Source organism: Salvelinus alpinus, chromosome 16 (genome assembly GCF_045679555.1).
Source record: "Salvelinus alpinus chromosome 16, SLU_Salpinus.1, whole genome shotgun sequence".
Lineage (NCBI taxonomy): Eukaryota > Metazoa > Chordata > Actinopteri > Salmoniformes > Salmonidae > Salvelinus > Salvelinus alpinus.
In genome coordinates this window covers 13069882-13091930 of record NC_092101.1, presented here as the reverse complement: position 1 = coordinate 13091930, position 22049 = coordinate 13069882, and the positions used below count along the sequence as shown (strand labels likewise).

Below are 22049 nucleotides of genomic sequence, written 5' to 3'. Positions count from 1 at the left end.
TATGACATCACTTGAACTATTCCTATTACTATTTGAAAGCGGAACTAACTCATGTTTTGAAGCACTGCCAGATGGATGACTGAAGTGTTTTGTATCTGGTGACTGACATCTCTGTTCCTGTTTATGTTCCACAGTTGCCGGAGCAGCAACAGGAAGAGTCTTGGCCTGGGGACACCTTCGCCCACTCTGTCACGCCCTCTCTCCCCACTCTCCGTCCACACCGGTAAGAACCATCACAGGAACAGAAGTTTGTCTCCAATGTATGAAGCCTGTTTTACACTATGTAGACTTATTCCTACACGTTGACACGTTTGAACGTTTTAGAGTTGGCTGTCCTACTACAACATAGCAAGTGCAAGTATCAATATTTTGGACTTCTCTCGCTATCACTGGGACCTCAAAGCATTTTTAGAGATATGCTGTGCTGATTGTAGAAAATAAAGGAGGAGAAATACATCTTATTGGGCAGAAAATTTAAAAAAAAATTATCTTCGGTAAAGGGGTGGGTTTTTGTGTTTCCCTTTAGCATTTGAATCAATGGGAGTGTATACAGTGCCTTCAGAAAGTATTCACACCCCTTGACTTTTTCCACATTTTGTTGTGTTACAGCCTGAATTTAAAATGGATTAGATTGAGATTTTGTGTCACTGGCCTACACACAATACCTCATAATGTCAAAGTGGAATTATGTTTTCAGAAATTTTGACAAATGTAATAAAAAATCTAAAGCTGAAATGTCTTGAGTCAATAAGTATTGAACCCCTTTGTTATGGCAGGCCTAAATTAAATTCAGGAGTAAAACTCTTCTTAACAAGTCACATAATAAACTGCATGGACTCACTCTGTGTGCAGTAATAGTGTTTAACATGATTTTCTGTACCCCACTGCAATAATCTGTAAGGTCCTTAAGTTGCGCAGTGAATTTCGAACACAGATTCAACTACAAAGACCAGGGTTTTCCAATTCCTATTGGGGAAAAAAGCAGACATTGAATATCCCTATGGGCATGGTGAAGTTTTTAATTACACTTTTGATGCTGTATCAGTACACCCAGTTACTACAAAGATACACTGGCTGTGTTAGGAGAAAACTGAGAATGGATCAACAACATCGTATTTACTCCATGGTACTAACCTAAATGACAGAGTGAAAATAAGGAAGCCTGTACAGAATAAAACATATTCCAAAACATGCATCCTGTTTGCAATAAGTCACCAAAGTAAAACTGAAGAAAATGCGGCAAAAATACAAAAGTGTTATGTTTGGGGCAAATCCAACACCACACATCACTGAGTACGACTCGTAATATTTTCAAGCATGGGGGTGGCTGCATCATGTTATGTGTATGCCTGTCATCGGCAAGGACTAGGGAGATTTTTAGGATAAAAGAAACGGAATAGAGCTAAGCACTGGAAAATTCCTAGAGGAAAACCTGGTTCAGTCTGCTTTCCAACAGAAACTGGGAGATAAATTCACCTTTCAGCAGGACAATAACCTAAAACACAAGGGCAAATATACACTGGAGTTGCTTACCATTATGCCATTGAATGTTCCTGAGTGGCCTAGTTACAGTTTTGACTTAAATCGGCTTGACAATCTATGGCGAGACTTGAAAATGCCTGTCTAGCAATGGTCAACAAACAGAGCTTGAAGAATTTGAAAAATAATAATGTGCAAATATTGCACTATTCAGGTGTGGTCTTGGAGACTTATCTAGGAAGACTCACAGCTGTAATCACTGCCAAAGGTTACTGTAACATGTATTGACTCGGGGGGGTGAATATTTATGTAAATGAGAGATTTCTGTATTTCATTTCTAAGAACATGTTTTCACTTTGTCATTATGGTGTATTGTGTGTACTGTAGATGGGTGAGAGAAAATATATGTAATAACTTTTGAATTCATGCTGTAACACAACAAAATGTGGAATAAGTCAAGGGGTATGAGTACTTTCTGAAGGCACTGTATCACTTCTGGTTGTCAAGCAGGTGCACCCTATGAATAGAGTTCTGTACGAGGGCCCTACATGCCAGAGATGTGCAGACATTCTCTTTCAAGTTCTATCATGTCGAGACTTATCTGATTAGGGGGCACAATTTAAGCATTCATTATGTTTACAGTTTAATTAATTGGTAGCAAAATGCTCCCATGTTAATGAACTCTTGTGTCTCGAGTACACAAAGGTCCAGGCACTGTCAAAGACAAACAAAATGACACTTTAAAACGGCGCATAGCCTCCTCTCCATTAATGCCCTTTGATGGTAACTGCTGCTATGTTTGGCACCATAAACCAGACCTCTTTGAGATATTATTCAGTCTAGCTACTTACAGTACCTGAGACTTGCCTCCATACAGTTTGCTTCGTCCTTATTCAAAATATTAACAGGGTTTCAATCGCTATAATTACCTATTCTTACTATCCGAGCTTAATTCATTGTAATGATGATAATCATCCCTTGTTTCTTTTCAGCTGCAAGCAGTCCCATAGACAGCCCCCGAAATGTGTCCACCAGTGCCTCCCTCAACTTCCCATTTGCTCGCAGGTATGTGGTATGGTTGAATGGCAGAAACCCTTTTACCGGGATTTACCGGCCAAAGCCACTCCCTTTTCCTGGAATAAATTTATGTTAGAAACCAGTAAATTATAATTAATTATTTATATGACTAGCATGGCGTGAAATTGAACTGTTAAGTTATATGCTTCTCTTGTAAAGATGATACTTTTTTTCATTGCAGCTGCAGAGTTTTAAAACAGCCTATCACTGGAATATTGTTGCTTTAAATCAGTGCATGCGCGACCACTCTCTCGCAGTCTTTCTCTCTCACCATCAACTTCATTCATATTGCATCCAAAATAGATCATCCTGTTCTAGATTGAAATCAATCAATCAAATGTATTTATGAAGCCCTTTTTACACCAGCCGATGTCACAAAGTGCTATACAGAAGTCCAGCCTAAAACCCCAAACAGCAAGCAATGCAGATGTAGAAGCACAGTGGCTAGGAAAAACTCCTTAGAAAGGCAGGAACCTAGGAAGAAACCTAGAGAGGAACCAGACTCTGAAGGGTGACCATTCCTCTTCTGGCTGTGCCGGGTGGAGATTATAACAGTAAATGGCCAAGATGTTCAAACGTTCATAGGTGACCAGCAGGGTCAAATAATAATAATCACAGTGGTTGTAGAGGGTGCAACAGGTCAGCACCTCAGGAGTAAATGTCAGTTGGCTTTTCATAGCCAATCATTCAGAGGTCGAGACAGCAGGTGCGGTAGAGAGAGTCGAAAACAGCAGGTCTGGGACAAGGTTGCACGTCCGGTGAAGAGAGAGAATTAGAGGGAGTATACTTAAATTCACACAGGACACTGGATAAAACAGCAGAAATACTCCAAATATAATAGACTGACCCAAGCCCCCCGACACATAAACTATTGCAGTATAAATACTGGAGGCTGAGACAGGACGGGTCGGGAGACACTGTGGCCCCGGACAGGGCCAACCAGGCAGGATATAAACCCACCCACTTTGCCAAAGCACAGCCCCCACAACATTAGAGGGATATCGTCAAACCACCAACTTACTACCCTGAGAGAAGGCCAAGTATAGCCCATGAAGATCTCCCCCACAGCACAAACCCGAGGGGGGCACCAAACCAGCCAGGAATATCACATCAGTGACTCAACCCACTCAAGTGACGCACCCCTCCTAGGGATGGCATGGAAGAGCACCAGTAAGCCAAGTGACTCAGCCCCGTAATAGGGTTAGAGGCAGAGAACCTCAGTGCAGAGAGGGGAATCGGCCAGGCGGAGACAGCAAGGGCGGTTCGTCGCTCCAGTGCCTTTTCGTTGACATTCACACTCCTGGGCCAGACTACACTCAATCATAGGACCTATTGAAGAGATGAGTCTTCAATAAAGACTTAAAGGTTGAGACCAAGTTTGCGTCTCTCACATGGATAGGCAGACCGTTCCATAAAAATGGAGCTACATAGGAGAAAGCCCTGCCTCCAGCTGTTTGCTTAGAAATTCTATGGACAATAAGGAGGCCTGCATCTTGTGACCGTAGCGTACGTGTAGGTATGTACGGCAGGACCAAATCTGAAAGATAGGTATGAGCAAGCCCATGTAATGCTTTGTAGGTTAGCAGTAAAACCTTGAAATCAGCCCTAGCCTTAACAGGAAGCCAGTGTAGAGAGGCTAGCACTAGATTAATATGATCAAATTCTTTGGTTATAGTCAAGATTCTAGCAGCCGTGTTTAGCACTAACTGAAGTTTATTTTGTGCTTTATCCGGGTAGCCGGAAAGTAGAGAATTGCAGTCTAATCTAGAAGTGACAAATGCATGGATGAATTTTTCTGCATAATTTTTGGACAGAAAGTTTCATATTTTTGCAATGTTACTTAGATGGAAAAAAGCTGTCCTTGAAATAGTCTTGATATGTTCGTCGAAAGAGAGATCAGGGTCCAGAGTAACGCCGAGGTCCTTCACAGTTTTAATTGTGGTACAACATCAAGATTAATTGTCAGATCCAACAGAAGATCTCTTTGTTTCTTGGGACCTAGAATTAGCATCTCTGTTTTGTTCGAGTTTAAAAGTAAAACATTTGCCGCCATCCACTTCCCTATGTCTGAAACACAGGCTTCCAATTTTGGGGCTTCACCATGTTTCATCGAAATGTACAGCTGTGTATCGTCCGCATAGCAATGAAAGTTAACATTATGTTTCCGAATGACATCACCAAGAGATAACATATATAGTGAAAGGCAATAGTGGTCCTAAAACAGAACCTTGAGGAACAACGAAACTTACAGTTGATTTGTCAGAGGACAAACCATCCACAGAGACAAACTGATATCTTTCCGACAGATAAGATATAAACCAGGCCAGAACTTGTCCATGTAGACCAATTTGGGATTCCAATCTCTCCAAAAGAATGTGGTGATCGATGGTATCAAAAGCAGCACTAAGGTCTAGGAGCACGTGGACAGATGCAGAGGCTTGGTCTGATGCCATTAAAAGGTCATTTACCACCTTCACGAGTGCAGTCTCAGTGCTATGATGGGGTCTAAAACCAGACTGAAGCGTTTCGTATACATTGTTTGTCTTCAGGAATGCAGTGAGTTGCTGCGCAACAGCTTTTCCATTTTTTTTAAGAGGAATGGGAGATTCGATATAGCCCCATAGTTTTTATATTTTCTGGGTCAAGGTTTGACTTTATCAAGAGAGGCTTTATTACTGCCACTTTTAGTGAGTTTGGTACACATCCGGTGGATAGGGAGCCGTTTATTATGTTCTACATAGGAGGGCCAAGCACAGGAAGCAGCTCTATGTAGCCCTATACAGTGTATATATTTGTCCTAGCCTACCTCTTTCAGGTAATACATTCAATGCAGTATTAGCCTTATATTTAGCTAGTTAATGGTTTATGCATAATAAGCTTCTGACTTTTAGCCTCCATTTCTTGCGCAATACGCATGCACCTGTGCTTTGCTGGCCTCTCCTTAAAAAACACTCCTTAGCTCTTGGAGGCCCATGCAGGAAAATCTCGACTAGAATAGCTTGCTGGGCATTCTTTTTTCTTTTTTGGGGGGGCATTTCTTATACCAATTGTCACGCCCTGACCTTAGAGAGCCTTTTTATTTCTCTATTTGGTTAGGTCGGGGTGTGATTTGGGTGGGCATTCTAGTTTTTCTATTTCTTTGTTGGCCGGGTATGGTTCCCAATCAGAGGCAGCTGTCTATCGTTGTCTCTGATTGGGGATCATACTTAGGCAGCCTTTTTTCCACCTTTAGTTTGTGGGATCTTGTTTTTGTGTGGCTGCCTGTGAGCAGCCCAGAACTTTACGTTTCGTTTGTATTTGTTGGTTTTTTCGGTGTTCATTTTTAATAAAGTAAGATGTACGCTTACCATGCTGCACCTTGGTCCAATCCATCTCTAAACGAACGTGACACCAATAGACTATTCGAAGAGGGGCGCAGGCTCTTTTTTTGCTGAACGTTAAATAAGGCAGCCAACAGAACTCATGGGTAGTTTGAAAGAAGAGCGTACACGCGACGGCGGTAGGCTATTGCAGTCATTTATTCAGACCCATAACCATTCAATCTTCGTGAAGGGAGGTGAAAGCCGTCTGCGTCTAATTCTAGTCCTATATTATTCAAGCATGTCATTAGAATGATGAAGATAAGGACAATAAAACTGTTGAAAGTGAGGAAAGACAGTAGAGAGAGAAAGAGGAGGTAGGCCAATAACATTAGGGGAAATATGAAAGGTATATATTCGTCAGCCTAGCCTACTGATTATACAAATATGCCCTATTATATTTCAAAATTGTAATCAAATTCTCTAGCATATACTTTCTGGTGCACCAGAATCGCATGTTCTTTCAGCTTTATCATTGTTTGAACGATCTGCGTAATTCCAGTCCATATAATACCATACAGTACAGTAATACAGTTCACACTTAAAAAGATTAGCCTGCTGGAGCTAGTTACATTTATTTACCCAAGAGAGCATATAGCTAGCTACATCTATGGGCTTTTATGTTTTTCTGTCGTGAGTAATGTGCAATGTATTGGATAACTGCACAATCATTTGGGCTTTTTTGGGCTTGGGCTCATTAAATGTCGTCAATGTAGGGCTCATAAAATGTATTTAATATATGGCTCATCAGGCTCCGGTAGCATCAGGTTTGAATTTTCATGCTGATCAAATCCAGACATACAGTGCATTTGGAAAGTATTCAGACCCCTTGACCTTTTCCACAATGTGTCACAGCCTTATTCTAAAATTGATTGAATTGTTTTTTTTCCCTCTTCAATCTACACACATTACCCAATAATGACAAAGCAAAAACAGGTTTTTAGAAATGTTTGCTAATTTATTAAAACATTTACTGAAATATCACATTTTCATAATTATTCAGACCCTTTACTCAGTACTTTGTTGAAGCACCTTTGGCAGCGATTACAGCCTCGAGTCTTCTTGGGTATGACGCTACAAGTTTGGCACACCTGTATTTGGGGAGTTTCTCCCATTCTTCTCTGGAGATCCTCTCAATTTTGGTTTCATCTGACCAGAGAATCTTGTTTCTCATGGTCTGAGAGTCTTTACGTGACGTTTGACAAACTGCAAGCGGGCTGTCATGTGCCTTTTACCGAGGAGTGGCTTCCGTCTAGCCACTCTACCATAAAGGCCTGATTGGTGGAGTGCTGCAGAAATGGTTGTCCTTTTGGAAGGTTCTCCCATCTCCACAGAGGAACTCTAGAGCTCTGTCAGAGTGACCATCGGGTTCCTGGTCACCTCCCGGACCAAGGCCCTTCTCCCCCGATTGCTCAGTTTGGCTGGGCGAACAGCTCAAGAAAGAGTTTTGGTGGTTCCAAACTTCTTCCATTTAAGAATGATGGAGGCCACTGTGTTCTTGGAACTTCAATGCTGTAGACATTTTTTGGTACCCTTCTCCAGATCTGTGCCTGGACACAATCCTGTCTCAGAGCTCTACCGACAATTCCTTCTACCTCATGGCTTGGTTTTTGCTCTGTCATGCCCTGTCAACTGTGGGACCTTATATAGACAGGTGTGTGCCTTTCCATATTATGTCCAATCAATTCAATTTACCACAGGTGGACTCCAATGATGTTGGAGAAACAGCTCAAGGATGATCAAAGGAAACAGGATGTACCTGAGCTCAATTTCGAGTCTCATAGCAAAGGGTCTGAATACTTATGTAAATAAAAACCTGTTTTCGCTTTGTCATTATGGGGTGTTGTGTGTAGATTGCTGAGGACATTTTTTTATTTAATCCATTTTAGAATAAGGCTGTAATGTTACAAAATGTGTAAGAAGTCAAGGGGTCTGAAGGCACTGTATATGCTTTTGAAAGACACCGGGAAAATATTCAACCCTAGTATGTGGACCTGGTTATACTTAAGCTCTCTGGATGTTTATTTGTGTGTGTTCGTCCGAATTCTAAGGGCCATTTTCCTCCTCTATCTACGGCCCTTTTTTATGCCAAAAAACTCCCCTGTCTTTAACGATTACAAACATACCCATAACATGATGCAGCCACCACTATACTTGTAAATATGGAGAATGGTACAAACGAGATGCATGTTTTGGAATATTTTTTATTCTGTACAGGCTTCCTTCTTTTCCCTCTGTCAATTAGGTTAGTATTGTGGAGTAACTACAATGTTGTTGATCCATCCTCAGTTTTCTCCTATCACAGCCGTTAGATTCCCTTCCTCTCTGGCAACTGAGTTAGGAAGGAAGCATATATCTTTGTAGTTACTAGGTGTATTGATACACCATCCAAAGTGTAATTAATAACTTCACCATGCTCAAAGGGATATTTAATGTATTTTTTATTTTTACCCATCTACCAATAGGTGCCCTTCTTTGCGAGGCATTGGAAAAACTCCCTGGTCTTTGTGGTTGAATCTGTTTAAAATTCACTGCTCGACTGAATTACAGATAATTGTAACTGAATTACTGAATTACAGATAATTGTATGTGTGGGGTACAGAGATGACACAGTCATTCAAAAATCACGTTAAACACTTATTATTGCACACAGAGTGAATCCATGCAACTTATTATGTGACTTGTTTATCACATTTTTACTCCTGAACTTATTTAGGCTTTCCATAACAAAGGGGTTTAATAGTTATTGACTCAAGACATTTCAGCCTTTCATTTTTAAATAATTTGTAAAAATGTCTCAAAACAAAGTACCACATTGACATTATGGGGTATTGTGTGTAGGCCAGTGACACAAAATCTAAATGTAATCCATTTTAAGTTCAGGCTGTAACACAACAACATGTGTAAAAAGTCCAGGGGTGTGAATATTTTCTCAATGCACTGTAAATAAAGCAGAGAGCTGGAGGCTGTGGTTGGTTGAGTCAGTGGAGATCACATCCTTCCTGCTAGGTTAGCTTCTTCCTTACTCAGATGAGGGGTGTGTGTGTGTGAAAAGATATTTCAATATAAAGTAGGTTTTTTGTATTTATAAAATATGTTTATTTGAGCGGTGACAATGTACAACAAAAACTTTAGTCTCAGTATACGTGAGAAAATATGTGTTGCAGTCCCCGGGCAGGTGAACATAAAAACAAGAGAACTTCATATACGAACAGATACCCGCAAACATCAGACATTTTTTAAATATCCAGACATGTTTCCACACAGAAATCAAGACATTGCAGAAACCAATGTGTGGTTTTATACTAAATCAGTCTTATTCAAATGTTTTCTCATGAAGAAGATGTACCCAATGTTGGAAGACTGTCGACAACTGTTGCCATCAGGAAACTGTTTTCGTGCTGGAAAAGTCAGAACGTTCAACTAGGAACTGCTGAATCCGTTAAGCTGGAACAATTTGTTTTTAGTAGGCTTTCATTTTGATCCGCTTTAAAACCACATTTGGCCAGCAGTGTGTTCGCAGTTACTCAACATCCCTTTATTCACAACCCTGGCTTTGATTCCTGATGGCAACTCATTATTGGTTATGCAACATGTAGAGAAATGTGCATAACCAATTTTTCTTAAACCCAGATTTGATAGGAGAATATATGGTTTTACACAATGTCTCTGGAAATTTGATATGGGCTGAAAAAGAACTGCACTGAAATGATAAGACCCTTTATAATTTTAGCCCCCTGATCATTTCCGTTGCCCGTATCCCTGGTTTTTAGAAAGAGCAAATAAGTGCTACAGTATTTTTTTTGCTCTTTGAATTCATGTTGAACCTGTACTCCCCATGCTAGACAAATGAAGTCTGACACATTAGCCAATTGTGTCAGACTTCATTCGTCAAATGAAATGTCACAGGTCAGTGGCCCACTATCGCAGTCATGTTCAATCTAAGCATGAGACTGTAGAAAGATGCAAACTTAACTTGTAACAGTTTAAAATGTTCCCCCGTAATCTCTCTCTTGCTTCTCCTGCTGTCGTGACCTCAGCCACATGGCTCGTACTGACAGGTAGATCTTTCTCTTATTCTATTGTCCTTCATGCCTTTCTTCTTTCTCGCCTCTATATTTGGTTACCACTTTTTCTGAAAAGATCACATCCCCTTGTCCTTCATCAGCCCAGATACAGTCAGGTCCGTAATTATTTACACCCTCGGTAAAGAACAGCAAAAAATACCTTGTGTAAAATAAGTAATATAAACACTGAGCTATGTTGTAGCTATGTTGAGCTATTAAGGTCAATGATGCCGTTCACTGGCCACAGTGAAAGCAAAATAGCCATAACATCATAGATAAACTGCATTGCCACTTGGATTGGAACCGGTGCTATGGTCATATGACATGAAAATAGAGCTCTTTGGCCACACACACAAGTGGTGGGTTTGGCGTTGGAAAAACAGAATCATATGCAGGAAGTGTTTTTTGTTTAAAATCAATTTTAGATTACTTTGATAAAGTTGGCTAGAACTCGATCTCTGAATGTGCTAGAGCGACGAAACCACTCTCCTGCTGGTTACGATGTAAGGTTCCAGGCATGTGCTTTGTCAGTGGCTGTGACGTAGGGTTCAGCCAGGAGTTGATTGATGAAATGAAATGGTAGGTGGGAAATCCCAGCTTTAAGTGCTGTCAAATTTCACATCCTACGTCACACATGCGGAAGAGATGGACTCATGAGTCCGTGAGAACCATGGCTACCGCTCAATGCAAGCCATTTCGATAGACGGTGTCCACAGATCAATTTATAAGTTAAAATGTCTGTTGGAACCAGTACTAGAACCACACAGGTCCTCGATACAGGGGACTTTAGAAACGGCACCATGAACTTTACCAAGTACCAGGACATTTTAGACAAAAACCTGGTTGCCTCTGCCAGGAGGGTGACAGTTGGCAGCAAGTGGCTCTTCCAGCAAGACAATAACCCCAAGTACAAAGAAATGGTTAATTGACCACAAAATCAACATTTTACAATGGCCATCTCAGCCTCTGGACTTGAAACCCATTGAAAACCTGTAGTTTGAATTAGAGGGCAGTCCATAAGCACAGACTAAGGACATCAAGGATCTGGAAAGATTCTGTATGGAGGAATGGTCTAAGATCCCTCCCAACGTGTTCTCAAATCCCATAAAACATTTTAGAAGAAGGCTCAGTGTTGTTATCCTCGCAAAGGGAGGGTGCTGGAGTATTGAAAACATGGCCGCCAATAATTTTGACCCCTATCTTCTTTAGATTTGTTTGATTACTTGTTAAACAATCTATTCCTCTGAGCAATTGTATTAGTATCAAATAATATAATTTCTCTCATTTTTTTGAGCATACAGTATAGCTCAGTATTTGTATTTATCGATACAGTCTTGGTTGCTCATCTTTATCAAGGGTGCCATTAATTATGGGCCTGACTACATTGTAAGTGCATAGTAATTACACATTACACAATCCCCGAATGCATATTACATCACGAAGAACAGAGTAATAGCAAGACACAAGGCTTTCAGTGTAGTGCGGGGAAGACGTAACGTGTTCCAAGGCAGTTGATATGATATGCAAATGTTCAAGGTAACATAACAATGTCTGTCTGTTTTTCTCCAGAGCGGAAGGCAGAAGATGGTCACTGGCGTCCCTCCCCTCCTCCGGCTACGGAACCAACCCCCCCAGTTCCACCGTCTCTGTAAGTCTCTAACCCTCACCCAGCACCCACAGGGTCCATGTGTAACTGCAGTTTCACAACACCATATAAACCATTCAACAAGATCTGAATAGGATTAAAAAAAAGCGTCTGTGGCTGAAAGAAATAACACTGTGACCATGTGATCAAACGGGACAAATCCCGTCTTGAATCATCATGTGTCTGAATGAGTCATTTATGTTTGGCTCCTAGCCTGCGGTGGATAATGCCTAGTGATAATGGGCCCATAGTACACGAATGTATTCGAGTGTGACGTGATGGGCTAATGTTCTGTATTTGTGCTTGTAATAGGATTTGATGCTTCGAAGAGCATTATCTATGCACCTCGGCCTACGGGGTGCGCACTTAAATGCCCTCATCTTATCTTTTACTTACCCTGCGGATGTTGTTCGTGGTTAAGCATGAACAGAATTAACAGAATAAGATGTGAACATCAAATATTCTATATGAGAGAATAAAACTGTGGGGGCTTTATAGCGACTGGTGAGAGTTGAGGCCTCTGCTCCCCATACGCCCCAACACATCTAATACAAACTCTCATGCTCACAAATCCACCAGCATCTACGTTTCTGACAGACAGAAACTTGGTACCTTTTCACTCTATACGTGCTGCGTGAGACAGGACAGGGTTCACGAACTGGCAGCCTAATTCGGCCCGCGTGTGATTTTATTTAAACAAAATACGACTGTAAAAACACCAGCAAATCAGCTCCAAGTGATATACATTTTGGAAATCTGTTCCAAATTATTCCCACGCATAATTGAGAGATATATCGTGTACAAATGTCAGCAAGGTTTAAAATGATTGTTTTAGCCAGGTATTATATACAGTGCATTCGGAAAGTGTTCCGACCCTTTCCCTTTTTCCACAATTTGTTATGTTATAGCCTTATTCTAAAATAGATAAAAAAATATATACATCATCATCAATCTTCACACAATACCCTACAAAGCAAAAACAGGTTTTATTAAAAATAAAAAACAGAAATACCGTATTTGCATATGTATTCAGATCCTTTGCTATGGGTCTGAATACTCCTGTTTCTATTGATCATCCTTGAGATGATTCTACAACTTGATTGGGTCCACCTGTGGTAAATTCAGTTGATTGGACATGATTTAGAAAGGCACACACCTGTCTATATAAGGTCCCACAGTTGACATTGCATGTCAGAGCAAAAACCAAGCCATGAGGTCGAAGGAATTGTCCGTAGAGCTCAGAGAAAGGATTGTGTCGATGCACAGATCTGGGGAAGGGTACCAACACATTTCTGCAGCATTGATGGTCCCCAAGAACACAGTGGCCTCCATCATTCTTAAATGGAAGAAACTGAGCAATCGGGGGAGAAGGGCCTTGGTCAGGGAGGTGACCAAGAACACAATGCTCACCCTGACAGAGCTCCAGAGTTCCTCTGTGGAGATGGGAGAACCTTCCAGAAGGACAACCATCTCTGCAGCACTCCACCAGACAGGCCTTTATGGTAGAGTGGCCAGACAGAAGCCACTCCTCAGTAAAAGGCACGAAGGCCTGCTTGGTGTTTGCCAAAAGGCATTTAAAGGACTCTCAGACCATGAGGAACTAGATTATCTGGTCTGATGAAACCAAGATTGAACTCTTTGGCCTGAATGCCAAGTGTCATGTCTGGAGGAAACCTGGCACCATTCCTACGGTGAAGCATGATGTTTACAGCATCATGCTGTGGGGATGTTTTTCAGCAGCAGGGGCTGGGAGACTAATCAGCATCGAGGGAAAGATGAATGGAACAAAGTAGAGAGAGATCCTTGATGAAAACCTGCTCCAGAGCGCTCAGGATCTCGAACATCTCTGGAGAGACCTGAAAATAGCTGTGCAGCGATGCTCCCCATCCAACCTGACAGAGCTTGAGAGGATCTGCTGAGAAGAATGGGAGACACTCCCCAAATACAGGTGTGCCAAGCTTGTAATGTCATAACCAAGAAGACTCGAGGCTGTAATCGCTGCCAACGGTGCTTCAACAAAGTACTGAGTAAAGGGTCTGAATAAATGTATTATTTAAGTTTTTTATTTTTTATACATTTGCAAAAATGTCTAAAAACCTGCTTTTGCTTTGTTATTATGGGGTATTGGGTATAGATTGATGAGGAAAAAAACATTTGAATCAATTTTAGAATAATGTTGTAACGTAACAAAAAGGGGAAAAAATCAAGGGGTCTGAATACTTTCCGAATGCACTGTATGTTTGGACTTCTTGCGGTCAATTTGCAGTCTTCGGATTATTTGTAATTATGTTCCGGCACCCTGACCATCCGCTCAAGAAACAAATTGTCCCAAGGCTGAATTAGGTTGGGGAAAAAATAATCAAAGGTCTCCATTCTGAAGGAGAAGGGTGGTGGTGGTGTAAAAATTTGATGAGGGTCTAAGATGAGAACAGGCCATGTGTTCCTCCATTTGTGAGTAGTTTTATAATGGAAAGGTCGGCATATGTGGCATGGTCAGACTGGGACAATAGGCCCTTCAGTGATCCTCAGTGACCTCTTTATGAGCAGGCAGAAAAGGGGCATCACAGATGCAGCAGGCCAAGTCACCATGATCTACTGCTATTCAGGACCCATGGGGCAAAACATCTGACAGATTGCCAGGAGCTGCCAGAGTGTGCCTTTCATCTCATAAAAATAATCAGGAAAATAATGTACTCGGCCTCAGAAGCCACATGAAATAACCGTTCTCTTGTCCTAATTATGATACCGATCCTCCATCCTTCAGGATAAAGTGTTGGCGTTTGAATGTTAAAAGTACTAATTTTCCTCCAGTCCTCCTCCTCTTCCCAGGAGCGCCTGCACCAGCTCCCCTACCAGCCCACTCAAGACGAGCTCCACTTCCTGTTCAAGCACTTCCGCAGCTCAGAGAGCGTAACCGACGAGGATGTGCGACCCTCGCCGTTCATGCGCCCCCGCTCCCGCAGCCTCAGGTAGCCGTCCGTTGACCCTCGCCTTAACTGTAATGTGCCATATCATCAAAATGAGATTTAATGCATCATCACCCTTACGTACATTTTTGTGGATTTTCTTTTTTAATCAGACCTGGGAATTTATTACATGCTAATTAGAACATCTTCAAAAACAATGTATTAAGTCAAATCCAGATTTGACTGTACCGTACCAGGATCTCATTGTTTTGCCTGGTTCTTAATTAACTCACCTCCCTTTATGTTGCGATAGAGAACTTAGGTGTGGACGAGAGCATGAGTCAGTGGAGTATTTACACAGTGAACTGACGAATGGAGACAATGTATTCATCTACATCCCCTTACCTGGGGGCTGTTTCACAAAAGCAGAATCAATGCGTTAGCTAGTTATTGATCCTGCTTTGTACAATCCAACCCTGCTGCTAGTTCTGACAGTGTGGTCAGTCAAAATGTATTCAGTCCTGTAACAAAGTAAAGCTAAAGTATTTTGCAGTTGCTAATGTTCAGTACGCCTCAATTTGACCTCTAGCTAAACTCACTACACAGTGGGATTGCAGTTCCCACCTTCACTGTTCTAGTGTGATATAATAATTGTAGAAAATGAGCCTGTTTTGTAATAAGTAACATACTGCACCAATTTGTGGGACTCTCGTAGGGTCCGATTTAAGCATAGATTAGGACACAGAGTGTGGTGCTGCTGCGTGGCTTAAGGCGAGCAGCGCTGTGTACCATGCTCTGCCCGAGCTCCCTGTGTTGTCGTGGCATGGCGTGCAGTGCGTAGGTGGGTGGGTGCAGAGCACTGCGGGTACCAGCTAGGCTGGAGGTTCTCAGGGGGTGGGTTAGGGGGAGGGGGCGGGCTGCAGTGTGTGGTGGTCAGGCTGCCATCTGCTGCAACAGAAGCCTCTTTCATTGCAAAAAAAAGCTCTGAATGGGTCTGTGTCTGGGGTGCATTTCTGCACCGTACCCCTAACTCTTGGACAATGAGATTAGGCGGGACGACGTGAGAGGTAAGGGCCTGTTGGTCTGTTACATGGGCCAGACAGACAGTGTAGATGTGGTCCATGTCTTACACCAGCTGTTCTCTTACCTCATACTAAAGAGTTAAAAAAAAAACCATCTAAAGTAGCAAAGTAAAACAGGAAATGAGCTCGGAAGCCAAATAAAATGTGTCGATTAGATGTTTTGAAGGGATTAGATTTTTATCTTTATCTGAATGTTGCACGTTCACTATTCCACAATGAATCTTCACTTGGGATGATCATTTTAGCCATTATTCAAAATATTGCAACCACCCACTGCTTCACAGATTTTTGCAAGCTCTGTCAGTCCACTTGGTTGGATTGGAAAAATACAAATTGACAAGATCTGTGTCCTTTTCTGTTTTAGCCCCGGAAGAACAGTGGGTTCATTCGATAATGAGGTTGTCATGATGAACCATGTTTACAAAGAACGGTTCCCTAAGGTATGTCATGTTGTCTCCTCCCCCTTTGTTGTACAGGAAGCAATGTCTGTTTGTATTTGCCATAATCAGAAAGCTAATTTCCCCTCTGCTTCTGGGGAATGTGAATACTCTGACTTATCTGACTTTCTGAACGTTGCACTTGGACTAACCGTGGTCGCCATAACATGTCTGAAGATAATTAGCAGTATTGGGCGCTCCAGAAGGACCACTTAACCATGGCTACCCTGTTTTGGGTGCTACTGAGGATTACACTTGGTTACAGGTTTTGATTGAATGCATTTTCACTATTTCTGATCTTACTAAACTAATGCTTAGGTGTGTTTTTTTTGGTATAATGTTGTGTGTGTTTGCTGTCCCTTTAGGCCACAGCACAGATGGAAGAGCGCTTGCTGGATATCGTCACCGCCTGCTCCCCAGACAGCACCCTCCCACTGTCCGATGGCGTGCTGGGCTTCATCCAGCACCAGCTGGTGGAGCTGGTCCGAGACTGCCTGGACAAGTCCCACACGGGCGTGGTCACTTCACGCTACTTTGTGGAGCTGCAGGAGAAACTGGAGAAGCTGCTCCACGAGGTGGGATATCCACAAATATCTTTGCGTCTAGGTTTATCAGTGTGATCGGACAATAACTGCCGGCACTTGAGTCTAAAATGTGTTTCCTCAGACTACCCTTGGGCATCCAGGTGTTTTATGATTTGCATATGATATGTCAACCCCCTGAGGAATAAATAAGTTATTTTTGGATGACATGTTATTTGTATGGTTTAGCTAGTGCAGCCAATGAAGAGAACTCACCGTTTGAATCAGGAGGCCCTCAGAATACAGCCAAGGAATATTCTCCTTTGTTGATGTAACGTCCTGTCTGATGCATTTTCTTGGGGATACGAGTGTGTATAATATTTCTGGCCACATTTAACCCATCTGTTAAGGACACATCGCTTTTCTCCTCCTTTTTCAGACGTTCGTCCTCATTGCCTTGGCTTGTTTTGTTATTAATGGATCAAATTTGCCCTCACGGAGGCCACAGCATGACTGAGGCTGTCTCATGTGGTTCCGTGGGGTTGTTTCCAGCTAGACGTCTTTCTGTGATGCGCAACATATTTCAGGTTTTGCATTTTAAATTCAGAGTTCTCACTGCACTATTGTTCTGTGTTTAGCTCCTCTATCCAGAGCTCCTCTATCCAGAGCAGCATGCATTCTCTTCCCCTGAGTTCCCCTTATATCGAAACTCAGTCTTGCTCTCACCATTCTAACCCAAGCAGACAGTTTTCCTTGAAGGCAAACTCACTTTATGTAACGTGTGGTAAATGTACTGAACAAAAATATAACCGCAACATGGAACAATTTCAAATATCTTACGGAGTTACAGTTCATATAAGGAAATCAGTCATTTGAAATAAATGTATTTGGCCCTAACCTATGGAATTCACATGACTGGGAATATAGATATATCTGTTGGTCACAGATACCTTTAAAAAAAGGTAGGGGTGTGGATCAGAAAACCAGTCAGTATCTGGTGTGACCACCATTTGCCTCATGCAGCGTGACACATCTCCTTCACATAGAGTTGATCAGGCTGTTGATTGTGGCCTGTGAAATGTTGTCCCACTCCTCTTCAATGGCTGTGTGAAGTTGCTGGATATTGCCGGGAACTGGAACACGCTGCCGTACACGTCGATCCAGTGCATCCCAAACATGCTCAATGGGTGACATGTCTGGTGAGTATGCAGGCCATGGAACAACTGGGACATTTTCAGCTTCCAGGAATTGCGTACAGATCCTTGTGTTATGGGGCCGTGTATTATCATGCTGAAACATAAGGTGATGGCGGCAGATGAATGGCACGACAATGGGCCTCAGGATCTCGTCACGGTATCTCTGTGCATTCATAGGGCACCATGTTCATAACGTTGACATCAGCAAACCACTCACCCACACGACGTCATGCACGTGGTCTGTGGTTGTGAGGACAGTTGGGCATACTGAAATATTCTCTAAAATGGCGTTGGAGGTGGCTTATTGTAGAGAAATGAACATTCAATTATCTGGCATCAGCTCTGGTGGACATTCCTGCAGTCAGCATACCAATTGCACGCTCCCTCTACTTGAGACATCTGTGGCATTGTGTTGTGTGACAAAACTGCACATTTTAGAGTGATCTTCTATTGTCCCCAGCTCAAGGTGCACTTGTGTAATGATCATGCGGTTTAATCAGCTTCTTGATATGCCACACCTGTCAAGTGGATGGATTATCTTGGCAAAGGACAAATGCTCACTTACAGGGATGTAAACAAATTTGTGCTCAAAATTTTGGAAAAATTATATTTTTGTGCATATTGAACATTTCTGGGATCTTTTATTTCAGCTCATGAAAAATGGGACCAACACTTTACATTTTGCGTTTATATTTTTGTTCAGTGTAGTTAGTCATCCTCTTTGTGTGTGTGTGTGTATCAGACCTGAGTTCAAATACTATTTCAATTATTTTGATTACTTTCACATACATTTAAAAGTAAGTATTCAGATAATTTCTTTGGAAAATACAAGTAGTTGAATATTGGAACGTATTTGGAAATACACTAGGAAAGTTTTGGCATGTATTTGAAAATACTCAAATACAGTGTATTTTGAAATACAAATAAATACTCCAATGCATTTGAACCTAATAATAATAATTAGGTGGGTGCTTATATTTGTCTTATTTCAAATGTGTTGTCGTGGAAATTCTACACAAGGACACTTGAAGTCAATCTTAAATGAATCATTGTTTATTAACAGCAAGCTGGAGAGGTCACAGTCAAACTTAGATGCATAAAGTACCGGTTTGAAGTGAGCTCCCCCGGGGCAGTCCTGTTAGATCTCTTATATACTGCTTACATAGGCATAGTTCATTGGGTTGGTTCCGGGCATTTGTCAGTCTCCTATCTTAACTTATAGACCATATTCTTGGCATTCTGCCAGATGGTCCTAAGGAGGGGGTCATGTCGCCCTCCCCCTCATATCTTTACCAAGCACAGGCAGGAACCAAGGATAATTTATGACACTAAGACAAGATGAACATTTTCAAGGCTGTCTCTTCACATAATCAAATTTTCCATCACAGTGTTTTTTGCATACTCCAACTGCCCCTGAGACAACCTCAGAGAGTGGTGTCATGGCCAGGGTCAGCCATTATCAACGGCATCCCTGGAGCAATAAGGGCTAAGTGCCTTGCTCAAGGGCACATCAATAGATTTTTCAACTAGTCGGCTCTGTGATTCGAACTAGCGACCTTTCGGTTACTGGGCCAACACTAACCGCTAGGCTACCTGCCGCCCAGGTACTTGATTGTGATGTTTGGGGTAGCCAATAATGATGCATAGTGCGAGGGCTTAAGATCCATTGGCTTCCTGATTTGTGTTCTGTAGAACAATTTATTCTCTGGAATTGATTATCCACTGAAGAACAAAGAACAACCTGTTGCCCGTGAATTTTCGCCATTTTACTTATTCAGTCCTCTCAGATCTACAGAAGTGCCTAGGGGCCAGGGTTTCTTTCTAGACAGGGCCTATGTCTGCAAGTAATGCATTCTGTGGTCATGCTGCAGGTAGCTAGGTTGGTTTGGACGTAGCATTAAAGCCAACATACTATGTGGTTGCGCTCTTGCTATGGTGAAAGAGATATAAAGGCCCCTCTGTTTTTGAGCTATCTGCGTCTTTAACAAAGTTTATCATCTCCATGTTGTGCTCTGTTCAGAAGCTTATAACATTTTGGCTTTGCATTTCAGGCGTATGATCGCTCAGAGAGCGAGGAGGTATCTGTCATCACCCAGCTGGTGAAGAAGATTCTCATCATCATATCCCGACCGGCGAGGCTGCTCGAGTGCCTGGTGAGACGGAGAGAAAATCTCATTCCGATTGAAAATGCGATTGATTCTGTCGAGAGCGTTGGAAAGCCGTCTCTCTTAATCTGTTTAGTCGCTGGTTTTTAAGCCACTGTATCGCCAATAAGCTCTTTCATGACTAAGTGATTTTATTCACTTTAATCCAATCTAATCTAATGGCCTTTGGATGTCGTTGGCAGGAATTTGACCCGGAAGAGTTCTATCATCTTTTGGAGGCAGCCGAGGGTCACGCCAAGGAGGGCCAGGGCATCAAGACGGACATTCCACGTTACATCATCAACCAACTGGGCTTGACTCGCGACCCTCTCGAAGGTATTGGAATATCTTTTGCCATAACATTGACCTGAATTTCCCGCACTTGAGACCAGTACCAATCAACATCATTGCTTTTAAATCGTATCTTTCTACCCTGCTCTTTTAGATATGGTACAGCTTGAGCAGTATGAGTCCGCTCCGTCGATGACATTGGAGTCTGATGAGTCTGTGGAGGTAAGGAGTTATGCCTCATTCACATTCCACCTGAGCAGTCCGTTGCGTTGCGTCAGATGTCATTCATTTCAATGGGAAACTTTCCTTAACGGAGTGGTATCGCAGCACCCCCCCTTGCGGTTGAAGGCTCCATTGCGAAACGGGTGATGCACACTTTTCCAAACTATGCAACGTCTTCAGTGCAGCCAGAGTCTGTCAATAGGATAGGAAGTTACCAAACCACAGAACAAGATGAAAATATATGTGGTTTTCGGCGACGGCTTTATGGGATAACCTGTCTAGGACATGCGTTCCGCTGGCGCAACCCCTCGACAACATTCCGCTGAAAAGGCAGCGCGGGAAATTCAAAAATATATTTTTTTAAATATGTAACTTTCACACATTAACAAGTCCAATACAGCAAATGAAAGATAAACATCTTGTTAATCTACCCATCGTGTCCGATTTCAAAAATGCTTTACAGCGAAAGTCTGCAGTCAAAAAAGTAAAAAAAACACAGACATTTTTCCAGCCAAAGATAGGAGTCACAAAAAGCAGAAATAGAGATAAAATTAATCGCTAACCTTTGATGATCTTCATCAGATGACACTCATAGGACTTCATGTTACACAATACATATATGTTTTGTTCGATAAAGTTAATATTTATATCCAAAAACCTCAGTTTACATTGGCGCCATGTTCAAAAATGCCTCCAAAATATCCGGAGAAATTGCAGAGAGCCACGTCAAATAACAGGGGTTTAGACCTGTCTCACGACGGTCTAAACCCAGCTCACGTTCCCTATTAGTGGGTGAACAATCCAACGCTTGGTGAATTCTGCTTCACAATGATAGGAAGAGCCGACATCGAAGGATCAACTCATCATAAACTTTGATGAAAGATGCATGTTTTACATAGAATTAAAGATACACTTGTTCTTAATGCAACTTCTGTGTCAGATTTTAAAAAAACTTTACAGGAAAAGCAAACCATGCAATAATCTGAGACGGCGCTCAGAAAATACAATAACATTTCCGCCATGTTTGAGTCAACAGAAATCAGAAATTACATTATAAATATTCCCTTACCTTTGATGATCTTCATCAGAATGCACTCCCAGGAATCCTAGTTCCACAATAAATTGTTGTTTTGTTCGATAATGTCCATTATTTAGGTCCAAGTAGCTACTTTTGTTAGCACGTTTAGTACACATATCCAAACGCTCGTGCAGGTCCAGCCGAACATCGGACGAAAACTTCAAAAAGTTATATTACAGGTCGAAGAAACTTGTCAAACTAAGTATAGAATCAATCTTTAGGATGTGGTTATCATAAATATTCAATAACGTTCCAACCGGAGAATTCCTTTGTCTGTAGAGAAGCAATGGAACGCAGGTCGCTATCATGTGAAATGCGCGTGACCAGGACCTGGCTCTCTGCCAGACCACTGACTCAAATAGCTCCCATCCGGCTCCACATCACAGTATAAACCTCATTGAAGGTTCTACAGACTGTTGACAACTAGTGGAGGTCGTAGGAAGTGCAAACAGATCCATATCCTATAGGGACTGAGTTGAAAATCGACCAACCTCAGATATCCCACTTCCTGGTTGGATTTTTCTCAGGTTTTCGCCTGCAATATG

At 41.9% G+C, this 22049-nt stretch overlaps 1 protein-coding gene across 1 annotated transcript in view; it reads left to right on the top strand.

Moving 5' to 3' along the window:
• Positions 1–22049, top strand: part of LOC139540842 (microtubule-associated serine/threonine-protein kinase 3-like) — a 61442-nt gene that overhangs the window by 21100 nt on the left and 18293 nt on the right. Inside the window, 10 exon segments of the mRNA XM_071344843.1 lie at positions 135–223; positions 2472–2544; positions 9956–9976; positions 11552–11630; positions 14439–14596; positions 15980–16055; positions 16418–16627; positions 19821–19922; positions 20117–20249; positions 20359–20426. Of these exon segments, the coding sequence (XP_071200944.1) occupies positions 135–223; positions 2472–2544; positions 9956–9976; positions 11552–11630; positions 14439–14596; positions 15980–16055; positions 16418–16627; positions 19821–19922; positions 20117–20249; positions 20359–20426 (1009 nt within the window).